At 54.0% G+C, this 22,101-nt stretch overlaps 3 protein-coding genes across 3 annotated transcripts; 2 read left to right on the top strand and 1 right to left on the bottom strand.

Moving 5' to 3' along the window:
- Positions 1-6,238: 6,238 nt before the first annotated feature.
- Positions 6,239-8,786, top strand: CHGG_07179 (uncharacterized protein; the record flags this gene model as incomplete). Its single annotated transcript, XM_001224834.1, has 4 exons — positions 6,239-6,289; positions 6,825-6,956; positions 7,010-7,438; positions 7,545-8,786. The coding sequence occupies 4 exons, from the start codon at positions 6,239-6,241 to the stop codon at positions 8,784-8,786; spliced, it is 1,854 nt and encodes a 617-aa protein (XP_001224835.1).
- Positions 8,787-10,983: 2,197 nt separating this feature from the next.
- CHGG_07178 (uncharacterized protein) lies at positions 10,984-14,342 on the bottom strand (the record flags this gene model as incomplete). Its single annotated transcript, XM_001224833.1, has 8 exons — positions 10,984-11,614; positions 11,674-11,977; positions 12,030-12,112; positions 12,165-13,474; positions 13,532-13,702; positions 13,761-13,928; positions 13,990-14,132; positions 14,273-14,342. 8 exons carry the CDS (start codon positions 14,340-14,342, stop codon positions 10,984-10,986), a joined length of 2,880 nt encoding a protein of 959 aa, XP_001224834.1.
- Positions 14,343-15,699: 1,357 nt separating this feature from the next.
- CHGG_07177 (uncharacterized protein) lies at positions 15,700-20,810 on the top strand (the record flags this gene model as incomplete). The annotated part of the gene is made up of 4 exons (XM_001224832.1): positions 15,700-16,125; positions 16,196-18,111; positions 18,499-20,042; positions 20,176-20,810. The coding sequence occupies 4 exons, from the start codon at positions 15,700-15,702 to the stop codon at positions 20,808-20,810; spliced, it is 4,521 nt and encodes a 1,506-aa protein (XP_001224833.1).
- Between the last annotated feature and the right edge of the window lie 1,291 nt (positions 20,811-22,101).

The raw sequence follows: 22,101 nt of genomic DNA, 5'->3' as shown, positions 1-22,101 counted from the left end.
GTAATAATATTTTTCTATTTTTTTTTTTTTTTTTTTTGTTGTTGTTTGTTGTGTTGTCTTTTTTTTTCTAAAATAAAAAAAAAATCAAAAAAAAACAATATAAAACATATACCTTAGTGTTCAACTCAATTTTCTTTTTTTGGTCGTCTATTGGGAATGGGATGTGGACAGGGACGGGGACGGGGACGGTGGGGGTGTTGGTGGTGGTGTAGGGGGTGACTTGCCGCCGGCGGAGGTTATGGCTCAGGGGGTGTCGTCGCCGTTGTCGTTGTCGTTGCCGCTGACGACGGGGCTGTCTAACTACGGCGTTGAGGGGGTTGGTGGGGATGGGGATAGGAATGGTGAGGGCTTTGGGCCTTGCGTTGGGTTTGAGTATAAGCGGTTTGATGTGGGCTTCATGTGAGGGGATGTGTTGGGCTTGGTGGTGAGGGTGAGGTGGTAGTTGGGGGGGTTGTGAGCTCAGTGTTTGGGTTGCTGGGATTCAGAAGCTCGGTTGTCATGACAGAGCTGTTGTGCTTGGTCGCACTACACCCTGAACGGCTTTTTTTTGGTCTCCGTCGGCGCATATTCTCGATGTGTGAAAGCGCCAAGCGTCGACAGCCTTTAACTAGGATGCTGCTATTGATTGGGGTTTTACGCATCGTCACCTAGTTAGCACTCTCGGATCTGTGTCCGAGCAACCGCTATTGTTGATCTCGTTGATTGCATTGCCGTCATCCCACAACCCTCCGCTCACAGCCCCGGATCTGGCACATTCCGAGAGTGATGGTCTCGAGCACGCATGCCCTCCGAATTCTTGATTACTTATCTGGCAATCTCTCAGCCGGCCATGGCCACAACACAACGCCGTCGGTTGCAGATCACCTAAACCCGCCGGCCGATGCTCAGCCCTCGATGGAACCCCCGATTTCTCTCGGGGCACATTCTCACGAAGCCTGACTCCGGCACGTGGAACGGCCTCGTTCCGCATCCAATCCCGCGCGGCGAGAGCCGTTGTGAGGGCTGCGATCCTCTGTCCGATCGCCTCCCTTGCAGCCCGGGAGCCCCTTGAGCCCCTAGCGTTAAGATTACAAGCGCGGTGCTATCGCTAATTATTGCAACGATAAGGCCCTTCTCCAGACCGTGGATCCCGGAGTTATGGGGCCCCTCGCTACGGAGGCAGCGGTCTCCCTGCTTTGTTTGTGGGTGTATGACGTTGCGGTCCGAGGAGAGCCAGGGGCCCCACGAAAAGAAGGGGAAAGGAAGAAAAATGTTTAGTTAGTGACTGTGGAAGTTGCTTGGTTCAGTTAGTAACCATGGGCCATTTTCCCTCACCCACCACAAGAAATGTGTGTTACCTATCACACTGTAGCTCAAAAAAAAAAAAAAAAAAAAAAAGAAAGAAAAAGAAAAAAAGAGCCGAACTTGAAAGGGGAGCAAAGAGCCAAGAAGGTGAAAGAAGTAAAAGCAACTAAGAAAATAATAAAATGTGAAGAAAACCGGGTAGAATAAGTCAAATGAAAGGAACCAAGTAAAATAAAAAGTTGGCGTTCGGCTTCCGAATGGCATTCTTTTCGTTCCTCCAGCCGAAGGGGTTGTCGGCAGCTGCACCTAGAGCTCGCCTTTTTTGCCCATGTGATGGGGTGATTCGCTTTCCTTTCGCACTTCTTCCTTCCGCTCCCCCTCGCGGGAATGTGCCCACTGAGCCACTTCTTCCCCGCTCACTTCGATAGTTTTATCATCATGTTGCTGTCTTGTCAGTGCGCGAGCTAGCGGGCGTGGTAGTCTCGGCCCGCTATCGAGGATCCGGGGTCGAGGAAAGTTTGGCGCTGGTGACATGCTGGCTCATTGTTTTCGGGTTCGTCTCACGGAGGATGCCGTCATGCATACCAAAATCGAAACAAGATCGACAGCGCTGTTCTCGGCGAGCGCGATGAGGCCTTGGGTATGTGAATGATTCGCAAAGCTTGCTAACCCGCGATTGGTTAGTAGTCGAACGACGGGCCGGTGAGTCGGGGATGTTCGTGCCAGATTACGCAGGACAGAGGGAGTTGGGTATGGCGGATGAGGGGGATCTTGACACTAACTCTCTCGTGTGTCTTGTGATGGCTATTTTGGGCTGCTGGTGGGGGTATGCCCAGGGGTGTTTGCTGGGCGCTTCCTGGCGTGGTGTTTGCTTCAATACACAGTACATTCACGGCCGCAGACGCCTGAGAGGAGGTGGATCCCTAACCCAGATGGAGCTCAGACCATATCGCCTGGAATCCTTTTTCAGCTGGTGTTGGAGGTTGGGGCTCTGCTCGAAACAACCCCCTTATTTTGTCGCTTGTCTTTTCCGTTTGGCATGCAGTAACATGAAGGCACCATCTCGAGCCATCATGATGCTGCTGAAACAGGCGGTCAGCCGGGAATAGGGGGTGGCAACATCTTTGACAATTGGTGACTCGAAATGGCAGGTACTGTAACTGACACTTTGGTATGCTGCGAGTTGCTGCAGATGCCAAGACGGCCTCCCCTTTCTCCCAGGTTCAGGATCTCGGGCCCCAAGATCCCAGATCTGGCGGCTGAAAGAGAATGACAGATGGCTAGCGATGCAGGCACTCGCTGGGTGGGACGTGCCACCCGGAATTATCCACGTCGATCACCGAGAATATGTGGATGTCTCGGCACCATCTGGCCAAAAACAGCCGAACTTGAAAGGGGAGCAAGAAATCAAGAAAAGAGAAAGAGGTCAAGGAAATATTGTAAAAGAAATCAAATAAAGCAACCGAGTCAAATAACGAGCTGATTTTGTGCTTCCCAATGGCTTCCTTTTCGTTCCTCCAGTTAGTCGAAGGTTTCAACGGTGCCTGCACTTGGAGTTCGGCTTTTTTTGCCCATGGGGTGCCCGGTAAGGGACAGGATCGAATGCAACCTGGATTTTGTGTTGATCGGTTTTGGGTTCGGTGTTCGGTGTGAGAGGGCGGCTCAGCCTGGCAAATCAGCAGCTGTCAAGGCATTGCTGTGCCACGGAATATCGATTGTCTCGTTGCTTCTTTGGAGATGCCTCGATCGAATGCGGGGGCGCTAGGGTTTCCAAAACCTGGAGTAATGAGCCGTGAGGTGGCCATGAACTACACCCGTGCTTTGCATGATGTGTTTCGTACCTGGGGCGTTGTATTGATGCCCAGATGTCTCGGATGCAAGGCATCAAGAAAGAAGAAAACCCCGGATTCAGGCAGTAATTAAGATGTGTGCTGCCAGATCTCGAGGGCGGGGTTAACGTGCCATCGTTTAACGGGTCTCAAACCCGGAAAGTGTGCCGGGGTGGGTGGTTCCTTCCCTTCCATATCTCCATACTCAGATGTACGGGCAGATAATTGTTCTCCGTGCCCAAAACTCTCTGGGTCTTCCCGAGCCAAGCCCCTAAGGGCCGAGGTGTCTCGGTGTGGTTATCGGCCTGCAGCAGCAATGCAGCAGCAATGCAGTTGCAATGCAGTAGCAGGGGGGAGAGGGGGGAGACGGCACGTAGCCATTTGCCGCCACCAGACCGCAGGGTACGCCGTGTGCGTACTTGGTTCCGCATTTTCCGCCTCCCGCATGTGCCTTTTCGAGAACGAGATGTGTCTCATACTCGTCACTCGTCTCACCTGAGGCATGAAAGTCAAAGAAACGAGAGCGCCACTCCTGCGAGACGGCCCGAGCACAACAAAGCTCTTCCAGGCCATTGGATCCGTCACTCTGACCGCTTGCTGCAAAGTCAACTTGAAGGGGAAGATTGTGGGCCGCTGGACCTGACTCGAGCGGAGCTTGCCTCGGTGGTTGTTGATGAACCGGGGAAGAGGTGAGCATCGGGCCACGAAAGTTGGGTGGAGGCACGGGCGAGATATTGCCTCTTGCTGCAGCTGGCGCGGCAAGGGTTTGCGGCGTCTGGGGCTGATCTCCCCTGCGTGCGGCGGAGGAAACGCTCAACGCTGCGGCCTCATAGCACGGCAATTAAGGCCAAGGTTAGCCAACGACTGGGCGATGTGGGCACGAGAGTTAAGATCAAAAAGCAAATCCCACTTCGTTTTCAATGCCGCGGACTGGTTGATGTTGAGTCTTTGGACGGGCCGTTACTTAGTTAGCCCCACAATGAAACCGGGCAATTGGACGCTCAGGGGTAAGTTTGACCGAGACAACGTCGAGAACGCTGTGTGCTGTCTGTCCTGCCCGTCGTGATGGGAACGATTCGACGGTGCGAGTCGCCAGCTCACCGTTTACACACCAGTTCGATATTGCGTGTGGAGGTCACAAGACGAGCAAATTCACCCTAGCTGCGGTGGTCGCAGTGACCCTCCATCCAAACAAATTGGGCCACACACACGACCAGCGTCTTTGTCGGCTCTTGAAGAGCGTCATTCCACACCACCATTGGCAAGATCCTAGCTCCGAAGCCGGAACTCTGTCAGTTTGGATTCCCTGCGTTGTGTCACCAAGAGCCGGCTTGTGCCCTGAGACAAGCGTCAGGTACCTGGAGCAAAAATGCGGTCAACCAGTCCCCTGCATGGGCTGTATCCTATCATCTGAATTCAACCGTTGTTGTCTGTTTGTTACTGTGGAACTGTTGATGCGGCTGATTTCAACGTTGGAAGGGATAAAAGACATTAAAAAAAGGTGAAAAAAGAGGGGACAGTGGAAGACAGAGGGAGTAGAGATAAGTTTGGAGTATATAGCAGTTCGTTCTTCGGTTCCTCTCTGAGCTTCTTTTAGTCTCCTTTTCGGCCATCGATTCTTTCGTGCAAAGCCAGATGACAACGAACAAACAAACTGACAGCTGGACACCTTCCGATCCTGCTGCCGTCCTTCCCGCGCGGAACGGGGCAATCAGCAAGGGGTACAAGCGTGGTTGCATCTGCTGCTTCTTTTTGCCTCTTTAGCGGTCGGCCTAACGCCGACTCGCCTTCCACGGGTGGGGTTTCGCGCTTCACAGCAGCACCGCCGCTGACACTCGTTCAGGAATGATGTGCGACCCGGTGGCCCAGTGCGAGAGGATTCACGGTTGGTGCGCCATGCAGGGTCGGCCACATGGTTTTGGACCAGGGGCGCGGAAGCCTCTGCGCCTCCGTTTGCCGTGGGCGTGCGACCATGGGGCGACGATGATGTTTGACGCTGCACGCCGAGGGCATGAGGAGGAGCCAGGGAGCGAGCGTACCGGGCAAAAGATAGACTTGTCACCTTGGACGCGACACCACGGTCCACGGCTCAACGCCGGTTGGAAGAATGCGACAATGGGATGCTGCGTGGGGGGCTCGCTTCGGCACCTGGTCCCCTCGATTTTTGGCTCAGAGGTCCCAAAACCAGGCTCCTCGGAGGGAGGGGCGCAAGAACGGTTTATGGTTGCGGTGCAGAGTTGCATCCGTGGAACAGGGCGCTCAATTACTTAGCGGCTCAATCACTGAGCGCGCTGTCGCCTTCAGGACTCGAAAAAGGGCGTTGGTTGTTGGCATTGCAAGCCCTCAATCGCCCCCAAATGGCCCATGCCGGAGAACAGGAAGAAGGAATAAAACCAGCACCGAGGTTGCACATTTGTGGCTCCATCTGGGGTCAAAGCTCAGGTGGCATGGACGTTCGTCAAGCGCACGGTGACAGTTGCTAACCTCGAAGACCTTAGCGACCTCCACCCTTGATCCATACTCGCGAGTTCCATGACCCCACCCCTTTTTCGATTAGCGACTGCACAGGGGTTGGCGGAATATGCTACCTCTTTGGGTTCGCGCAAGTTAAACAGGTTTAGTGACGACCCTTTTTGGTGGGCTTCTGTCCTTGCTTGTCCGCGGGCTCGGGACAATAAGAAAAACGCTATCATATGCGGTCTGTGCTTTAGGTATTTCTCGAAACAGGGGGAACATGCATTCCGGACTGGGGTAAGTCGAGAGAGTCATGGAGGGAGGCTGAGAGCTCTCGTGGAAGCTGTCCCCCGTAAACAAGGAAGGAGTTCGAGGAGTTTGGAGATGCAAAAACTTCTCTCAGTACAACAAAAATCGGTCGACAAGGTGAATCAAAAATGTACATAAAACAGAAAGGGTAAGCGGTGCCGAAGACACCCGGCCCGGGCTTGCGGTGCAATCAATCTGGGCGATGGGAAACCCTGGTCACCTCGCTGTCGCGACCCCTCCACTTTCGTTTGTTGCCTCCCCCTTGTGCATGTCCGGGTAGGCTCGACAGGCTCCGTCCCCAATATTCGCGACTAAAGTTCCCCATCGCCTGCTGCTAAACTAGCGCATGTTCTTTCTGGAAAATGTCTCTTGGCTCGCCTTGGCTGCAGCTGCCCCAGTCCACATGCTCCAGAGTGGGCGTTTTTTTATTAATCTCTCTCCTGGACTTCCGGACGCCGCCGTCGTCTCTTATTCACTTGGAGCCCGGTTTTGGCTTTCTCTTGGACGATCCCTTCCCGCGTTCGCTTGCTTTGGCTTGACGGGTTGTTTGGATCAACCTCTGGATGTGACCCGCAGTTGATAATCGGGCGGCATCTTCCTGTTGTTCGGTGGGCCGGTTTTCGTTTGCCTCTCTGTCTGAGTTTGGAGGGACGAAGGGAAAACGGGCCATCTGCGAATACCCCGTTCGCATTCGACTGTCTTATTTCGCCATGCGCCCCCTTTAATGGCTAATACCTTCAATTCTCGTCCAAGGCCTTCATCCCTAACGGGATTCCCTTTCCGATCCCCTTTGTCTAGCAGTCGACGAGGCAGCATAGCAGATATCATGGAGGGACCTCTTAGTGTGCCTCCCGACCGGGGCACCATTATTGGTAGAGCGGTTTGGAAGGTACTTAGCCCGCGTGTGGTATCGCGTGGTTTGAGTTGTGGATGTTAATTTGTTGGCAGGTGCGATATGTGGTTGTCGGTGGCGCGAATCGAGACCGGACGCAGCCTGGACCAGCCAACCGTACTACGGCACCGAAGGATCTCGCCAGGCCGACTCCAGAAGGCATCTTCCTTACCATCTACAAGACCAAGGTGAGTCCGAAAGCATTGTTATGGCCACTAGAAAGAGCGGCAATCCTAACCAGCACGGGCGGGAACAGGAGGATACCGAGCCGATACAGCAGTACGCACTTAGTTCGATTGCCGATTGCCAACTCCAGTTGATGGCGCACCGCAAGCAGGGCCCAGTTCTCCCGACAATGGTCCTCAATGTTTTGCCAGATCCGACGTTGGACAAGGCCCGGAAGCGGCGGTCGAGCAGGACTGCCGGGTTCGCAGCTCCGAGGGAGACAGGACCGACCACCTTGTTGTTTCGCCCTGGAGACGAGCTACAGAATCTTCAAGAGTGGGCGCGCTTCATCCAGCAACACATCCAGCCACATATCCCGGACAGAACCCCCATGAGCCCGCTGACACCAGCGTCGCCGACTTTCGTCAACCCGTTCGCGCCTCGATCAAGGGAGCCCAGCGACATGCAGCCGAGGCCCGGGCAGTGGGAATGGTTCTCGACCAGGGTTTTTCTTAAAGAACTCCTCGCAATCCAGTTCTGTCCGCGATCGACCCCTGACTTTCTCCGATTCCCCGAGTCTGCGATCGAAACGGAGCGACTTGTCTTCTCAGACCAGCGTCATGACCCAGCCTCACATGGGTTTCCACAACTACACCACAATGGCCCCTGCCGACCTCCCGTCTCCGGCGACCACAGTCGGGGAATATCAGGGCGAGTTTATTGAGGGATGGACGTCAGCTCAGGGCAGGTCATCGGCTCTCAGCTCTCCCATCCGGGGCCGCGGAAGTGTCAGCTCACAGGTCCCGACTTCGCTACCGCCAATACCTGATTCCACTTCCACGCCAGGGCCGCGTGAAACGATCCTCGACAGGGCTTTCCAGCTGCGCTGCATACCTGGCTCCGAACGCGAAGTTCCCGGGGAGGAGAAGTTGAGTTCACTGGCCCGATTCGAGGCCTTGATGCGGGAGGTGGATGAGAAGAGGAGGCAACGGGAAGACGAAGAGGCGAAGGCAAGGCCGATGACTGCGGCAGGTTTGTTGGCCAGAACATCGGGTCCCGAACCTAGGAGCGCATTCGACGAAGACGACTCAGATTCGGATTCAGACTCAGAACAAGACTCGGATGACGATGACGACGATAGTGATGGGATCGCAAGGGAAACGGACCTTGAGGACCAGTTTTCGTCATCGAATTCAGCCCAACGAGCCTTGGATTTTATCACGGGGAGGTACGACCCCACGGTACGGCACCAACTAGCGTCGCGAGGCCATGGCATCAGGTCTCCGCCGAGCTATAACCACGACGCCTTCATGGCATTGTCAAGCGCCGCATCCTCTCAAACGCGGCCTCAGACAGGGTATTCAAACAACCGAAACCGGCCGGGAATGACACAACGAACCCACAGCCAGCCGCACCTCGCGAGCATATTGGCGTCGTCTACACCCCTAGACGCGCCAAGGGAGTCCGAGGAGGGGACGGGGTTCAGCTTCACCCCAGGCTCCCCTTCGGCTGTCCACCGCACCTCTGCTGAAAAGCGGCAGTCGTCGTCGAGCGCCAAGGGCCTCGGATTTACCGAATTTACGAGGCGGCTAAGTAGCACAAGCAGTTTGCTCCTCATGCAGACAAATGCCAGCGGTGCCGCCAGCAGCCGGGCGAGCAACAGCGACATGGACATGCAGCAGTGCCCACAGTCGCCACCCCAGCACCTACACCACCTCCATCCCAGAGCTGGCCCACCGGCGGCGCAGCAGCACCAGCCCCCGCAGTCTCCCCCGCCACTAGGCGAGCGTGAGCGCTGCGGCTGGCGGGGCAGCGTGGGTGTATTTGGGGGCGGCGATGGCAGCTTCCTGTGACCAAGCATGGCTCGTCAGCACTGCAGTTTCCAATTTACAATGCATCGTCCTGGTTTTAACGCTTCATGAGTTTCCCGCCAGCATCTTTCGGTGTCACAATCTTCGGCATTTATTTCATTCTTCATACCAGTCCAGCTTTTCAAGGCTTCAATTTTGTACTCCAACATCCTCGTCCGTCTTGACGCGCTCCCGAAACCTCCTCATACAACGCCATATCATCGACCGACTCACACCAACCATCTTCATCACTCCATCTACCCCAACATTATCTCTATGACGACCGGCCCATGACCGAGAAATTACTTATGTAAAGGAACATCTGGCGTTAATCATAATTCTTCACATTCTGTGATGTTTTACTACCTTCTATCAAACAAAGGGGGGCGTCGGGGGACATGAGGTTTCTGGTTCGCTATCTGTAACATGTATACAGTTGTGTTATCTTCTGTTCCCTGAGATAATTCTATGGACAGCGTTTCCTGTCCTCCCATTCGTATCATTTCTCGGAACGGACAAAAAGGAGTCCGCACATTGGACATTTGTACTTGTATATACACAACACACATAGGTAGTACATACATAAACGTTTATCCACACGAAGTGAAGTACTCAAGGTCAGTGTCAAAAAGTGATGTTCCTTTCCAATCTTGGCACTCACCTACACCACCACATTTTCCCCATTCGAAAAGCCGCACCTCAGCCTTTTAGAGATACTTCTGTTTAGGTATCAAAGAAAGCCATTGAGCTGTTTTATTAGCCTAATAGTTTTTTTCTGGTAAAATGTATTGAGGGCCGAGGGAGAAAGGAGGTTGAAGAATTAGACGGAAACTTAGTATATTGTCACGGTTATGGCCGCCTGCAGCCGGCCGGCGGGGTACGCTGGCAGTATCCCGAACCAATCATTGGGGAGGACTACACGGCCAATGAGACAGCGGTCCCATTGCTCATGAAGGGCCATGCCAAGAGAATGAGCAAGTGCTCATTCTGCTCAACAAGGGAGCTATGAGCACTCTGAGCAACCCGTGCTCAGAATGCTCAGCGACAGGTCCCTGAGCACTTTGAGCACACTAGGATAGCCAGTATATAGTCACTCGTTCTGGAGAGCTCTGGGAGTTCTCCAGTTAGCAATCACAACTACAGTTCGCTACAAGCTCGAGAGCCTACTGTTGAGACAAGTCTTTGTTGTGCACCCTTTGGCTGCACCGAACCTAAGCACCCTTGAGAGATTACCTTCAACCGAAGCTGAACCCTAACATTACAGGGTCCTGAAGTAGGTTCGTCACAAGATTGCATTTGTTTTTATTAAGTTGTGGCTATTAGAATGTGAGTGGTGGTGGTGGAGGTGGGTGCCAAGATTGGAAAGGAACAACACTTTTTGACAGTGACTTTAACAAGCATTCATCAGATCCCCATCTATGTATGGATGTACACACACTATTATTATGAACTAGTTATATCGATCCTCTTAATGCTCCCCCGCTCAGGGGTTAGTCCAATAAGATAGCTATTAATTGGATCCAGTTAGATGCGGTCCGCGCACCGTGCCCAACGTCAGTGCTTGACCCGACGGCACGGCGAGATGGCCAAGAATGGGTCGGTCCGGTCGGCTCGGTTCCAATCAGATGGAATCGATCCCGAACCCAGCCTGCTCCCGAATCGGGCCGGTTTGTGGTCTGTGCCCCGTTGGTGTTTTGTTTGTCTCGTCTCTGGTTGCTATTTCTTGTTTCGTTTCGCTTTCGTTTTCGTTTTTGTCAAACGCGTAACCTATGGAATTCGTTTCCAGCAAACGGCGTGTCTGCATCTCAGCCACGTCTTCACCACGTAAGACAACCAATCGCGTGTCTTGCTGCCATACAGCTGGGTCGTCTGAACAGACGCATTGGGGGCTCGGTGAGATATTCGGATCGTTTCCTTAATTACCAACTGGAACACAGCTTGCCGACAGAAAAAAAAACAAGGGCTTTCATTCCTCCCGCCGTCTAAACGCAGACAAGATACATCGCACAGTTATTCCACGTCTCCCAAACGCCACGGATTGTGTTCCACCGACAACATTCGCTTTTTAGGCTTAGCTTGGCCAACGCCACCTCGGTATCGGTCTCGCCCCTCTCTCTTCATCGCCCGTCCCCTCATCCCCGCCACCATCCTTCCATGAGCAAACCCCGTGATATCATCCAGCCCAACCAGTAACCCAGACCTAAGCCAAGTACGGCGCCAAAGCGGTCTTCGCCTCAGGCGACAGACGCTCTTCCACAAACCTGACCAGCGTGCCGTTGTGGCGCTGGTTTGCCTCCTTCATGTACTGGCTGACCCACTTGTCCACCTCGACAATATCGGGGAAGTCGTCGCGGGGTCCGCGCTTGCATGTGTTCAGTGGAGTAAAGCCGACGCCGAAACCGATATCGTCGACATCTGCTTCGTTGACAATGTCGTCGCCGAACCCAGCGGCCACGCGGGGAGGGTTCTTGAGTAGATCCAGCAGGTTGTTGCACGTGAACCCCCACCCTTTTTGGTAACGCTGAGCGAACGCCTCCGACTCACACAGCGTTTTGGTGTACGAGATAACGCCGAGCTTGCGGTCGACAGGGCGCGCGAACTGGCCCGTTGTTGGCAAGATGACGGTAAGATAGAACGGCGTGAACACGTTCAGCTGGATGCCCTCGGCATGCTTGATGAAGAAGTCGGCACCCATATTGCCGTCGCCGGCCCGGGCCGAAACGAGGTGATAGAGTCGCGCCACGCGAGACTTGTACGAGTCAGTGGGGCTCGCTTGCAGCTTGGTAAAGATAAGCGTGACAACAGTGCCGAAGTACGGTTCCAAAACGTCCCTGGCAAGCGTTAGATTCGTGTTCGGGAGTCGTGTCCGGGAAATGACTTGGCAACTTACCCAGGGAATGTGCCAACGATAGCTTCGAGAATATCGAAGGCATTTTGGTCTGTCTTCTTCCCCGCTAGCAGGCGCTGGAAGATAGCGAGGAAGGGCTCCAGTTTCTTTTCGGCCTTGATCTCCTCTGCGGCCTTGGGGATGATAGCCGCCATGAACCTAGACAGAGGCGGTACATTACCCCTCGTCTCCCACGGCCCTGGGGCAAGGACAGCTTCAATGAGCATCTTGAAATCACCGGGTACCTGGTTTGACGGGTTGAGCTCTAGGAGCAGGGCAAAGATCTGGAAAACGAAGGGAACGAATTCTAGGCGAGGTTGTTAGATGTATTTAACAGATGGGTTGCCGGCCTAGCTTACCAGATACATCCTCGTTAAGGATGGCGACGAAAGGTGTCCACAACTGGGGAAGCATGTTCAGTTTGGGCGAGTTGCTGCAATATCTGCCTTGCCGTTAGACAAAGTTTGGTTATCAATAGAGACTCCGAGTCTTACCTTACGAGGGCGCCGATAGCCTCGAAGTGGTAGTAGTAAAACCGCGGGTTGCTAGGATTCTCCTTGATCACGTTGGTGATGCTGATCAGATGATTGAGGACACTCTCAGCCCCACAATCAAGAACGCCCTCCTTCATGACGATGATCACCCGCATGATGCACCTCATCAGGAATTCGTTCTCTTGAAGCTTGGCAGCAGATGTGTCTTTCTCGATCAGAGCGAACAGGTGCTCCAGCAAATCCTTGGCATACGGCTGGATGTCGCTCCGGGGAAACAGGTGCTGGCCCTGCTCATCTGTCAGGAACAGCACCCGCTCCACAGCAATTGCCGCATACGTGTAAACAACGTAGTTGGGCGAAGCCAGGTTTTGGATAAGAGGTTGAATGGCGCTGGCCCATTGGTCTTTGTTGAGTTGACTCCGGAAGGTGTATAGGTATTTGATAGCATCGACCTTCGAGATGGGCTCGGTCCCCTCGGTAAGGAGGTCTGCGGCGATGTTTTGCTCAAAGAACTCGACGACATTGACGAAGCTGTTGACTGTCTTCACTCCCTGGGCGGCCGTGACGGCACCCTTGGCGGCAATGGCTAGAAACAGGTATACGGCGGTGTCCTTGGCTTTCCAATCCGTCTTGCCGAGGCTCAGGTAGTGGTTGATGTACCTAAAGACCACCTGGGTGACAAGTGGTTCGAAATTGTCGAGAAGTTTCCGTAGGAAGTCAGTTGCCGCTCTCCTCCGCGAGTCGGTATCCGAACCCTCGAGGTCGCGCCGGATGAATTCAATAGGTTCATCCTCAAACATCTCAATATCTGACTCCCTGAGTGCCACATTGGGGAGGACCACCTTCTCGACGATTGTGCCCAAGATTTGTTCATTGTTGAAGATTTCGGCATGGCGGCGCACCGAAGCGACAGCGGTCAAGAACTGTAGTGCTTTGCTCGTGAGACTGTCGTATCTCTTTTCGGGACCGACGCTCGACAGCACGTTCCATACGTTGTTTGTGAACTCCTGTACATATTGCCCGAAATCGTCGTCGTACTTGTTGGTAAACAGCTGAAGAGCGTCGCAAATATCCGACTTGAGGGTCTCGAGTGGCGTGGCCTCATCCTCCTCACCGTCGAAGATGGGGTTTGAATAGGTGATGTACTTGTGTAGGAGCACCGTGATGGGTTGCAGGTGTGTCTCAATGATGGGCGGGATATCCTGGCACGCAAGGTCATAGAGAAGCCTTATCAAGAGGCTCATGGTCTCGAGCCAGCCCTTAAGTGCGCTGGCATTGTCTTTGTTTGCCTCAATTTGCCCGTCCACAATCTATTACAACTCCAGTCAGCAGGTTGCCTGGTTGGATGGCGGGAGGCTCCATCTTACGCTCAGCATTTGGATGTAGGGCTCTCCGAAGATACCAACGACGTGTAGAATTTCCCTGTTGAGATCATTCGACTGGAAAAGGGGGCGCCACCTCACGAAGATCGAGTGTGCAACCTCCAGAACACCGTTTGTAGCCTTGTAGTCTGTATTGGAAAGGCGGTTGACGAGGTCCTAAGACTGCCATTAGACGTTGTCATTCACCGCAGTATTAAATGCATCCGGGGCGTACCTGGGTGAGGGTGTCCCAGCGCTCCCAGAAATCGGAGTCGGCAATAATGCTAATCGCTTCGCCGAGCTGTGTCTGTATTGTGGGTGGGGACGAAATCATCAAGCCAACGAGCTCTTGTTTGATGGCCTGCACCTCATCTTGAGGGAGCTTATAGTTGCCCTCCTCGTCCTAGTCTGGGGTCAGATCTCTAGTTCGCTTTTTCCGAGAGATGGAATCCAATCGAACGCACCACATAGTTATGGCGGATGAAGTTCTTGAAGGCGAGAGCGGCGGCAAGTCTGGTCTTGAGAGGTTGAGCGCCGGTGCTCACGATGCTCAGAAGCGACAACGAGTATTTCGGCTTCTTGGCCTCCTCCTTGAGAGCATTCTCGGCTGCGGAAGCATTGGTGTTAGTTTCCTTACTTCAACTCCAGATGCAGACGCGGAAACGGCGGGTCAAAGTCGGCAGCGCCGGGGCATGCACGACATGGCGGGGTTGCTTTGGTCGGGGAGCTTTGAAAATCCAAACTAACCTTTGCGATGGTGCTGCGCATCTAGGGTTGCGTTGAGCAACTGTGCAAGATGATCCAAGGGCGAGGCCATGGCGGGCAAATCTTCGGGGTCAGTGACGTGATGGCGATGGAGATGGCGGTGGCGAGGCTCAGAAGGCTGAGGCAGGAAAACAAAACACCAGAAAAAGCAGAAGCGGTTGCTGAGGTATTGGCAGTGGATTCTGCCTTTCTAGAATCAAACTGAATTGGGCAAACAGAGGGGAACCCTTGGTCAAGGTGGGGTTGCGGCACGTACCGTGGAAGAGGAAATAAAAGTGGGGAGCTGGAAGTCCATTTCATGTTCAAGCTGTGATGGTCGTCCCTTCCTGGGCTCAGCTATCCGTGTGCTTGAAGGGATTCTACCTGTTCCCCGCTCCGGTTAGGTACCTTACCTTATCTTCCAGTTCAGGAGCATTCAGTCCTTTAGCTGCCTTGAACTTTTATCCAAAGCCCTACGCTTACCATCCCAGGAGCCCGTGCAAGAGCTCCTTGTCATTTGTGGCATTCTGCCTACCCTTGCACTATTATGCATTTATCAGGTCAACAAAAACCCGCCAGCAGCTGAGCAGGCACACGGGGCGACCGACCAATCGCTTGTCAGACAACAGAGACACCCACTCTTGCGCCCCTTGCGTGTGACCCCGGATTTTGACTGGATAGCTGGACAGACCTTCGTCATCCCATCTTCGTGGTTGGCCATTTTCTTATCTGCTTTATCCTGTGCCTCCTGCAGCTGTACCCGGCTAGGCGATCGATCGACAAGAGCCGACAGTAAGAAACCACTGAAAAAACGAATCGAAGTACATAAAACGAGCTATTATCCACGAGCAGCAGCGAGCAGCGTGCGTGGCTGCCATCCCGTGCTATCGTGGTGTGGGTGTGGTCCTTGATAAAGGCTGGGAAACCTGGAAGATCGCTTGTTGAATCTTCCCCTCACTCGCTCCTCCAACCAACAAAAACGACTTCTCGTGAGGCCGACTGACGATTGGCGTCCTCCCCAACTCGAGCGACCCTCCTGTTACTCTACATGATATTTATTGGGGCATTTGTGGAAACACCATTTATGCAACTATCACTTCTGCGTGTAAGTGATGTCTCATATCTCACATCTCTGTCGGCCCATGTGTTCCCATCCCTTCCCCATCTGTGACCACCCAACTTCGGCCTAGCATTTGTGGCTCCGGGGCGGACGCCTTTCTTGCTCGGCTCTCTGCTCGCCTTGATACGACTGCTCCTGCCTGCCACTCCCGCCACACCCGACGGCTTCCCACCGATCGACCTGGCCCTGTTAAAGCTGCCCTGCATGCGGCTGCTGCAAGTTCCTGCATGTTCCTGCACGGCAAAGCCGCTACCATCTAGTTTCTCCGTCTCTGGCCGAATCTCACACAGTTTTCCTGGCTCCGGCCCCGATGCCCGCTTGTGTTTTCCTTGACTTCAAAATTACTCATGAGCGGCTTGCTGATATGTTGCGGCGATTAGCTTCTCTAGGCCACTCGGCTGCGGAGGACCAGCAGCTCATGTCGCCTTCGCCCGGAGATGAGCAGCACCCGCAGGAGACGAAGGGCAGCGGCGGCCTCGCCGGCGTCTTCAAGGGGCTCGCGGGCGGTGGGAAGTTGACAAAATCCCCGCCGGTCATTCAACAACCTTTCCCGCCCATCTCCGGCTCCCAAGCCCTCCCTCAGCGATCCGACGCAACCCCGCCGATGTCTGCCCTCCATGGACTCTCTCCTGATCAGGCCGAGTTATTTGTACACCTCAAAAATGGACAATTAAATGAGCGGGTTGCTGCGGCAAACTCGCTGCGTTATGCAATTGCTGACTTTCCCCTCAACCCTGTACGCGTTCTTGCTATAATTTCCCCATCGATTGATACTCTTGAGCGTTTCTGACTTGAAAACGCTCCAGGTCCGCGATATTTGGCACGCCGCGAAAGATCTCATCGACCCCGCAAACCCCGCCAACGCTCGACAAATTGCATGGGAACTCCTGACCGAATGCATCAAATACCCCTCCTCGACCGAGCTTGAGCGGCGTGAATACTTCAGCACACTGGCGAACCCGGCTCTACCCGATGACTTTTATCTCCAGCTGGCTGCTCTCGAGGACCTGACAAACCGGGGTCGCGACGTCTCGGGGTTTTATTACGACATCTTCCCGCTCCTGACCCGGTGGTTGGAGGAAGCGTACAGGGCTGCCAGGACCGCGAGGAGGCAGGCCTCCCGTGGGCCCACCAGGGTCTCTAAAGGGAGCACGCTATCTACGGGCGAGGATAAGAACTTGTCCAGGCTGTTCGCGCTCCTCAATGATGCCATCAAGTTCAATTTCAAGTTTGCCAGGGACGATGTGGTCGGGAGATTGATGGCCATACTCCTCAAAATCTGCATGAACACCAGCGTGGAAGATGACCTGAGGGCGTGCATCATCGTGGTCGATCGCGTGGTCACATATGGCGCCATTCCGAACGACAAGCTGAAAGACTGCATACAAATCTTGAGCTCCATACATTGCCTGGTTCCCAGCTTGCAAAAGGACGCCTGGCACACGATATCCATCATTTGCAGATCGCATCATGGCCAGTCAGCCGTCAGAATATTACTAGACTTACTGCGAACCTATTCCACCTCCCCCGACAAGGACAAGGATAAAGACTCGGTTAGAGACGTCCGCGGCGCTCTCTCGGTTCTGAAGAGGCTCCTATTCAAGTCCGCCGACAAAGGATACCCGGCAGTCTCTTTGGCACTTCTCGTCGACGGGCTAGCAACTGTTTCCAAAAGCAGCTCTACAAGGATAGCGACGGAGATCCTAAAGCTCATCAATGCTGTATTTGACGGGCGTGAGGGTAACATAAACCCCATATTGGTCGAGGAAAACTGGTCGCCGATTTTCGCGGTCGCCGCGCAGTGTGCGACCAAGGTCGCACATCCGCCACCTGCCGCGGAATCTAGCGCCTCTTCTATCTCCACAGTCGTTAAGGACGAGAGGGAGCCGGAAGAGACGGTGGCAGTTCAGCTAAAATACCTGGTCACCCGGATCGAAACGCTGCTCGCTAACAACGACCCTGAGTTCCTACAACGAGATGAATGCATGGTATTTCTTTCGGAAATCCAGCAAGTCCTCCCAGATTCGGCAGCAGCCCTTGTGGTCGCGTACTTGAAGGAGACCCGAGCCTGCTTTCCGTCAGAAGTAGGCTGGGAGGACAGCCTCAAGCTTGTTCTGAACGCCTTCTTCCTCAATAAGGGTCGTGAACCCCTTACCCGACTGCGCGCTCTGGAAGTCGTCATCGAAGTATACGATTTTCTGTGTCTCGCCCAAGGCCTAGTAGACGAGGATTCGGTTGCCAGGCTTGTCCAGCAAGTCCTTGCAGAACTACCCGCGGAGATTGACAGTCTCGTTCTGCAGGAGACGACAGCTTTCTTAATCAAAGTGGCTGAAACGGCGCCTGTCGCGCTATTCGACGACATTCTCGATGCCTTCAAAGGGGTCGTTGCCAAGGACAAAACCAGACCGCCGCCGTCCGTGTTAGCCCCGCACCGAGCCGGCCCAACACTCCAGTCTGGCGGCCAGACCATCTATTTTGCGAACCAAAGCGTCTCCAACGTGGTCACCAGAGGCTACGTCCAGATTTTCATCCGAACGATGAGCAGCAACGGCTCGAAGGCTGCCAAAGCCTACACGGCACTGGTTCATATTGCTCGCTCCAACGCATGCGAGATCGATGCTCGGCTTACAGCCATGAAGATGCTCTTTCGGCTTCGGGCGGATTATGAACATCAGGTCTATCTCACGACTCTGGTGGAAAACGAGACTCTGGCCGGAACCTTGTACAGGACTGAAGCCTCTCTCGCTCGGAAACTGGCCGAAGATGCGGCGCAGCCTTCAAGATTAGCGAGACCAGACCAGTCCGGAGGACGGCCAGCCCGCGGCATCTCGTTTAGTCAAGGACAAGCAACAGAACGAGGGATTCCCACAAGATCGGCATCCACTCCGAAACCAGCCATGCATCAAGGCCAAAGGCTATGGTCCGTACCCGATCCTGATGCTTTGCCCGAAGCCCCTCCAAAGAGGCCGAGTCAGCTTCTCGTGTCGCATATGCGGGATATGAGCGAGACTAGCCCGCTTGAAAACGGGGCAGTAGTCTTGGACATGGTCCCCTGGCTAGAAGCGCTACTGAGCCTCTTCCACCAGGGGTGTGACTGGGAAATTTACAGTTTCATTTTGATTCATCTTCCAGCACAACTCAGCAATCACCCGATTTTCAGGGACGCCATTCCCCATGTCCAAGAACTACGACGCTTGCTCTGTGAGATGATCAGAACCAACGGGTTCCTAGAGCCGCCTCATTCGTCTGGTCGCCGACGCAGCGACGTTGCCAACTGTTTGTTCCACTCGCTCATCATGATCGTCAGCTATCACCGCCATTTCCAAAAGACGGACGAGGACGAGATGGTGAGGACGTTTGCACACGGGATATCAGACAAGACGGCAAAGACATGCATCCACGCTCTCTCGGTATGCTGTCACGAGCTGCCTATGTCGGTGAGCAAGTCGCTTGTCTCCATCCTCCAGAAGATGTCGCAAGTTATCACGCAGCCCTTGGTGGCAATGCATATCCTGGAGTTTTTGGCATGCCTCAGCCGCCTGCATTCGCTATACTCCAACTTCCGTGAGGATGACTATCGTATCGTGCTCGGTATATGCTTTAGGTACCTGCAATACGTTCGCGAGAAGAAGCTCGCGATGCGTGGCAGTGTCGCGAGCGAACCGGCAACCCCTAGCTCCAACACGACTAATCACACGGAGTTTCTTGCACATCAGTCAACCGGCGATGATCTCCCTCAGTACGTCTATGCTCTGGCGTACCACGTCATCACGTTTTGGTTCCTCGCCGTCAAGCTTCCGGATCGGCCGAACCAGATTGGCTGGATTACGAAGAACCTATTTACCGACGTTGATGGAACTGCAAGCACCGAAGAGCACGCGCAGATCACGCTCGATTTCATGCAGCGTGTGGCATTCTCGGATGCTGGTGATTCCGCTCAAGACCCTCTCTTCAAGGAGCAATTCTTTGGCGAGATCCAGAAGAAGCGTTGGATCATCGGTAACAGCATCCTCACGATTCGACAGGCAACCGAGTCGTGCTGGGCTGAGATCACACGCCGTTATCCGTCCGGCACTTCATCGTATGCACTTCGCGTCGAGTTCACTCCGACACCGAATCTGCCAGCCCCAGATGGTTCCGATGCTGCGGCCTGGGAAGGGCGTTTTCAGGATGGCGTCACCATTTTCCCAAGCCACTTGTTAATGCAACTGTTGGCCCCGATGCCGCAGCTGTACGATCCCGCCATCCGGCCCATCCCCTTGCCAGATGAGGACTTTGTCGACCGAGCTGTTCGGGTTTTTGACCGTAATTCGCCGGTGGACGGGCACAAGGTGGGCGTTGTCTACATCAAGGAAGGGCAAACCAAAGAGACGGAAATTCTAGCCAACACAACCGGCAGCCCTGACTATCATCAATTTCTTAAGGGGTTAGGGACCTTGACAAAGTTGAAGGGTGCCACCTTCAACACCCATGGCCTGGACCGCGAAAACGACATTGACGGGAAATACGCGTACTGCTTCCGGGACCGAGTCACCGAGATCATGTTCCACGTTACCACCCAAATGCCCACGAACCCCGAGACCGACCCACAGTGCATCATGAAAAAGCGGCATATCGGCAACGACTACGTCAACATCGTCTGGAACGACTCGGGTATGCCCTTCAATTTTCGACACATTCCCGTCACAGTTCAATTATGTGTACATCGTCATCACCCCGACACCGCATCTCCCTTTTGTTGCCTCCCGCATGCCCCAGGAGGAAGGCACTTCGCACTTTTGCATAGTCCAGGTTATGAGCCAGCTCGGTTTCCCGGAAATCTCACCCGCAGCGGAACCGAAGATGATCAGTCTCAAGGCGCTCCCCAGTTTTGTCCGATTGCTAGCGCTCAACGCCTCGGTCTTCTCACTCGTCTGGGCCAATAGGGAGGACGGCGAGCACGTATCGTCGTGGCGCGAACGCCTTCGCCAGATCAACGCCCTGCGCACCCGCTACGGGCCGAAGGCACAAGGCGTCTCGGCGTCCCCACCACCGGGGGCTATCGCCACGCCCTCAGCCGCTTCTACTACTGTTGCTCCCGGGGGCCTGCCCACGGTAGGCGGGAACCATGGAGGCATTGGCCACCACCATCAGCCCTCCGTTCAAGGGGCTCCTGTTCTGGGCGCCGGCGGGGAGTTTGGTACCGCTGGCGCCGGCGGGGTCAACAACGCGCGGGGGGGCGGCATGCGGGATAGCTTCAGCAGCAGTCTGCGCAGGTCGTCGGTCGCGACGTTCTTTACCAGTGCTCCCAGTACGGATCAGTCGCATCAGTCGCACCGTTCAAGCATGCTGTCGACTGTGACGACGGAAAATGCAGAGGTACTACAGCAGAGCACCGCTGAGGCCTTGGTGGATTCGGTAGACTTTTCGAAATGGACATAATCTCCCTTTTGTGGGAGGGGGGGGGGATGGGACGGGACTGGAAAGGGCTAAAACTGGAGCTGAGATTTGATGACCTGATTGATGGAAGGAATGGTGGTTGGGTATCCTAAACAACTAGGATGGACCGGCGTACAAAATTGGTGTAAAGGGAGATTTTTTGTGTGCCTTACGGCTTCAATATCATGTTATGGTGGCGCAAAACTTGGGTTTGGGATGTGTGGTTAAGTCTTCTTGACAGTTCGAGAAAATATAAGCCGGCGTATTACCACATTGTTTACTCCTGGTCAACCATCACTCACCATGCACCCGCTGAACGGGATTCAGGTTCGGGCTACTTTTTGTGACACCATGTTTGGCGAGGATGCGAGTGTGAAGTAGACTAGCCGAACAACGACACCAAGAAATTTTCATGGTCCCTCTCTTCTTCATGAGAATGCTCCATGACCCAATGGCCAGCTTTGTCCTCTTCATCGCCAGGCTTAGGCTAGATCATTGGCGATGCTAGACGAAGGGGAATCAATCATGCCCGCTCTTTAACCCCCAAAGGCGCGGCCAGAATGGATTTACCGACTAAGGAGCTGAATTATTCAACTTACAGATGTATATAGGTATTTTCTATCTCTAGTATACAGCTGAGGTAGCGTTTACTCAAGGCCAGACCAGGAAGTGGCTGAGAGGGCCATCCTGCTTGCTTAGATTTGTATCTAGCTTGAAGACTTCAGTCAACCCGCCTCTTGAAGGCATGGGGCTATTTCCTCTTTCATTCGTTTGCGGTTAGGTTTTGGGCGAGAAGATGAGTAAATATGAATAGTATTGAAAGTAGGAGATCAGATCCGCAATTCGTAGAGCTTTAATCTTTCTTTTGTCTTTACCATCTCCCCCCCTTACCCCTTCCTCTCTTTCCCCTCGTATTTCGTTCGTCCTTCAGGATTCAATAGCCCAATGACAGCAAACAAACAAACATACGGGGCCGAGCTACCACCAACAGACAAGCTACACGCCACCTCGGATAGCACGGGTATAAACGGCCGGGCTACATCGGGTTGGTTGGCGTTCGCGTTACACAACACAGTCGTTCTACATAGTATGTTCCAATGTTATGTAGTGTATGTATGTCCGGCACTTTTGCCGCCCGCGTGTCACGTCATTGCATTCTTTCCCAGCCTCGACCCACAGCCAAGGTAGTGTGCACGGCGGGTTTTTTGACCTGATATGGAACCGCCACCCCTCACGATATATACCGCAGAGAGTGCTAGCTGGCCAGCTCAGCGGCGTTGAATGCCCATGCTGT

Source organism: Chaetomium globosum, genomic scaffold (assembly GCF_000143365.1).
Source record: "Chaetomium globosum CBS 148.51 scaffold_5 genomic scaffold, whole genome shotgun sequence".
Taxonomy (NCBI): domain Eukaryota; kingdom Fungi; phylum Ascomycota; class Sordariomycetes; order Sordariales; family Chaetomiaceae; genus Chaetomium; species Chaetomium globosum.
The sequence above is the reverse complement of the archived record's forward strand: the minus strand, read 5'-3'. Positions and strand labels throughout refer to the sequence as shown.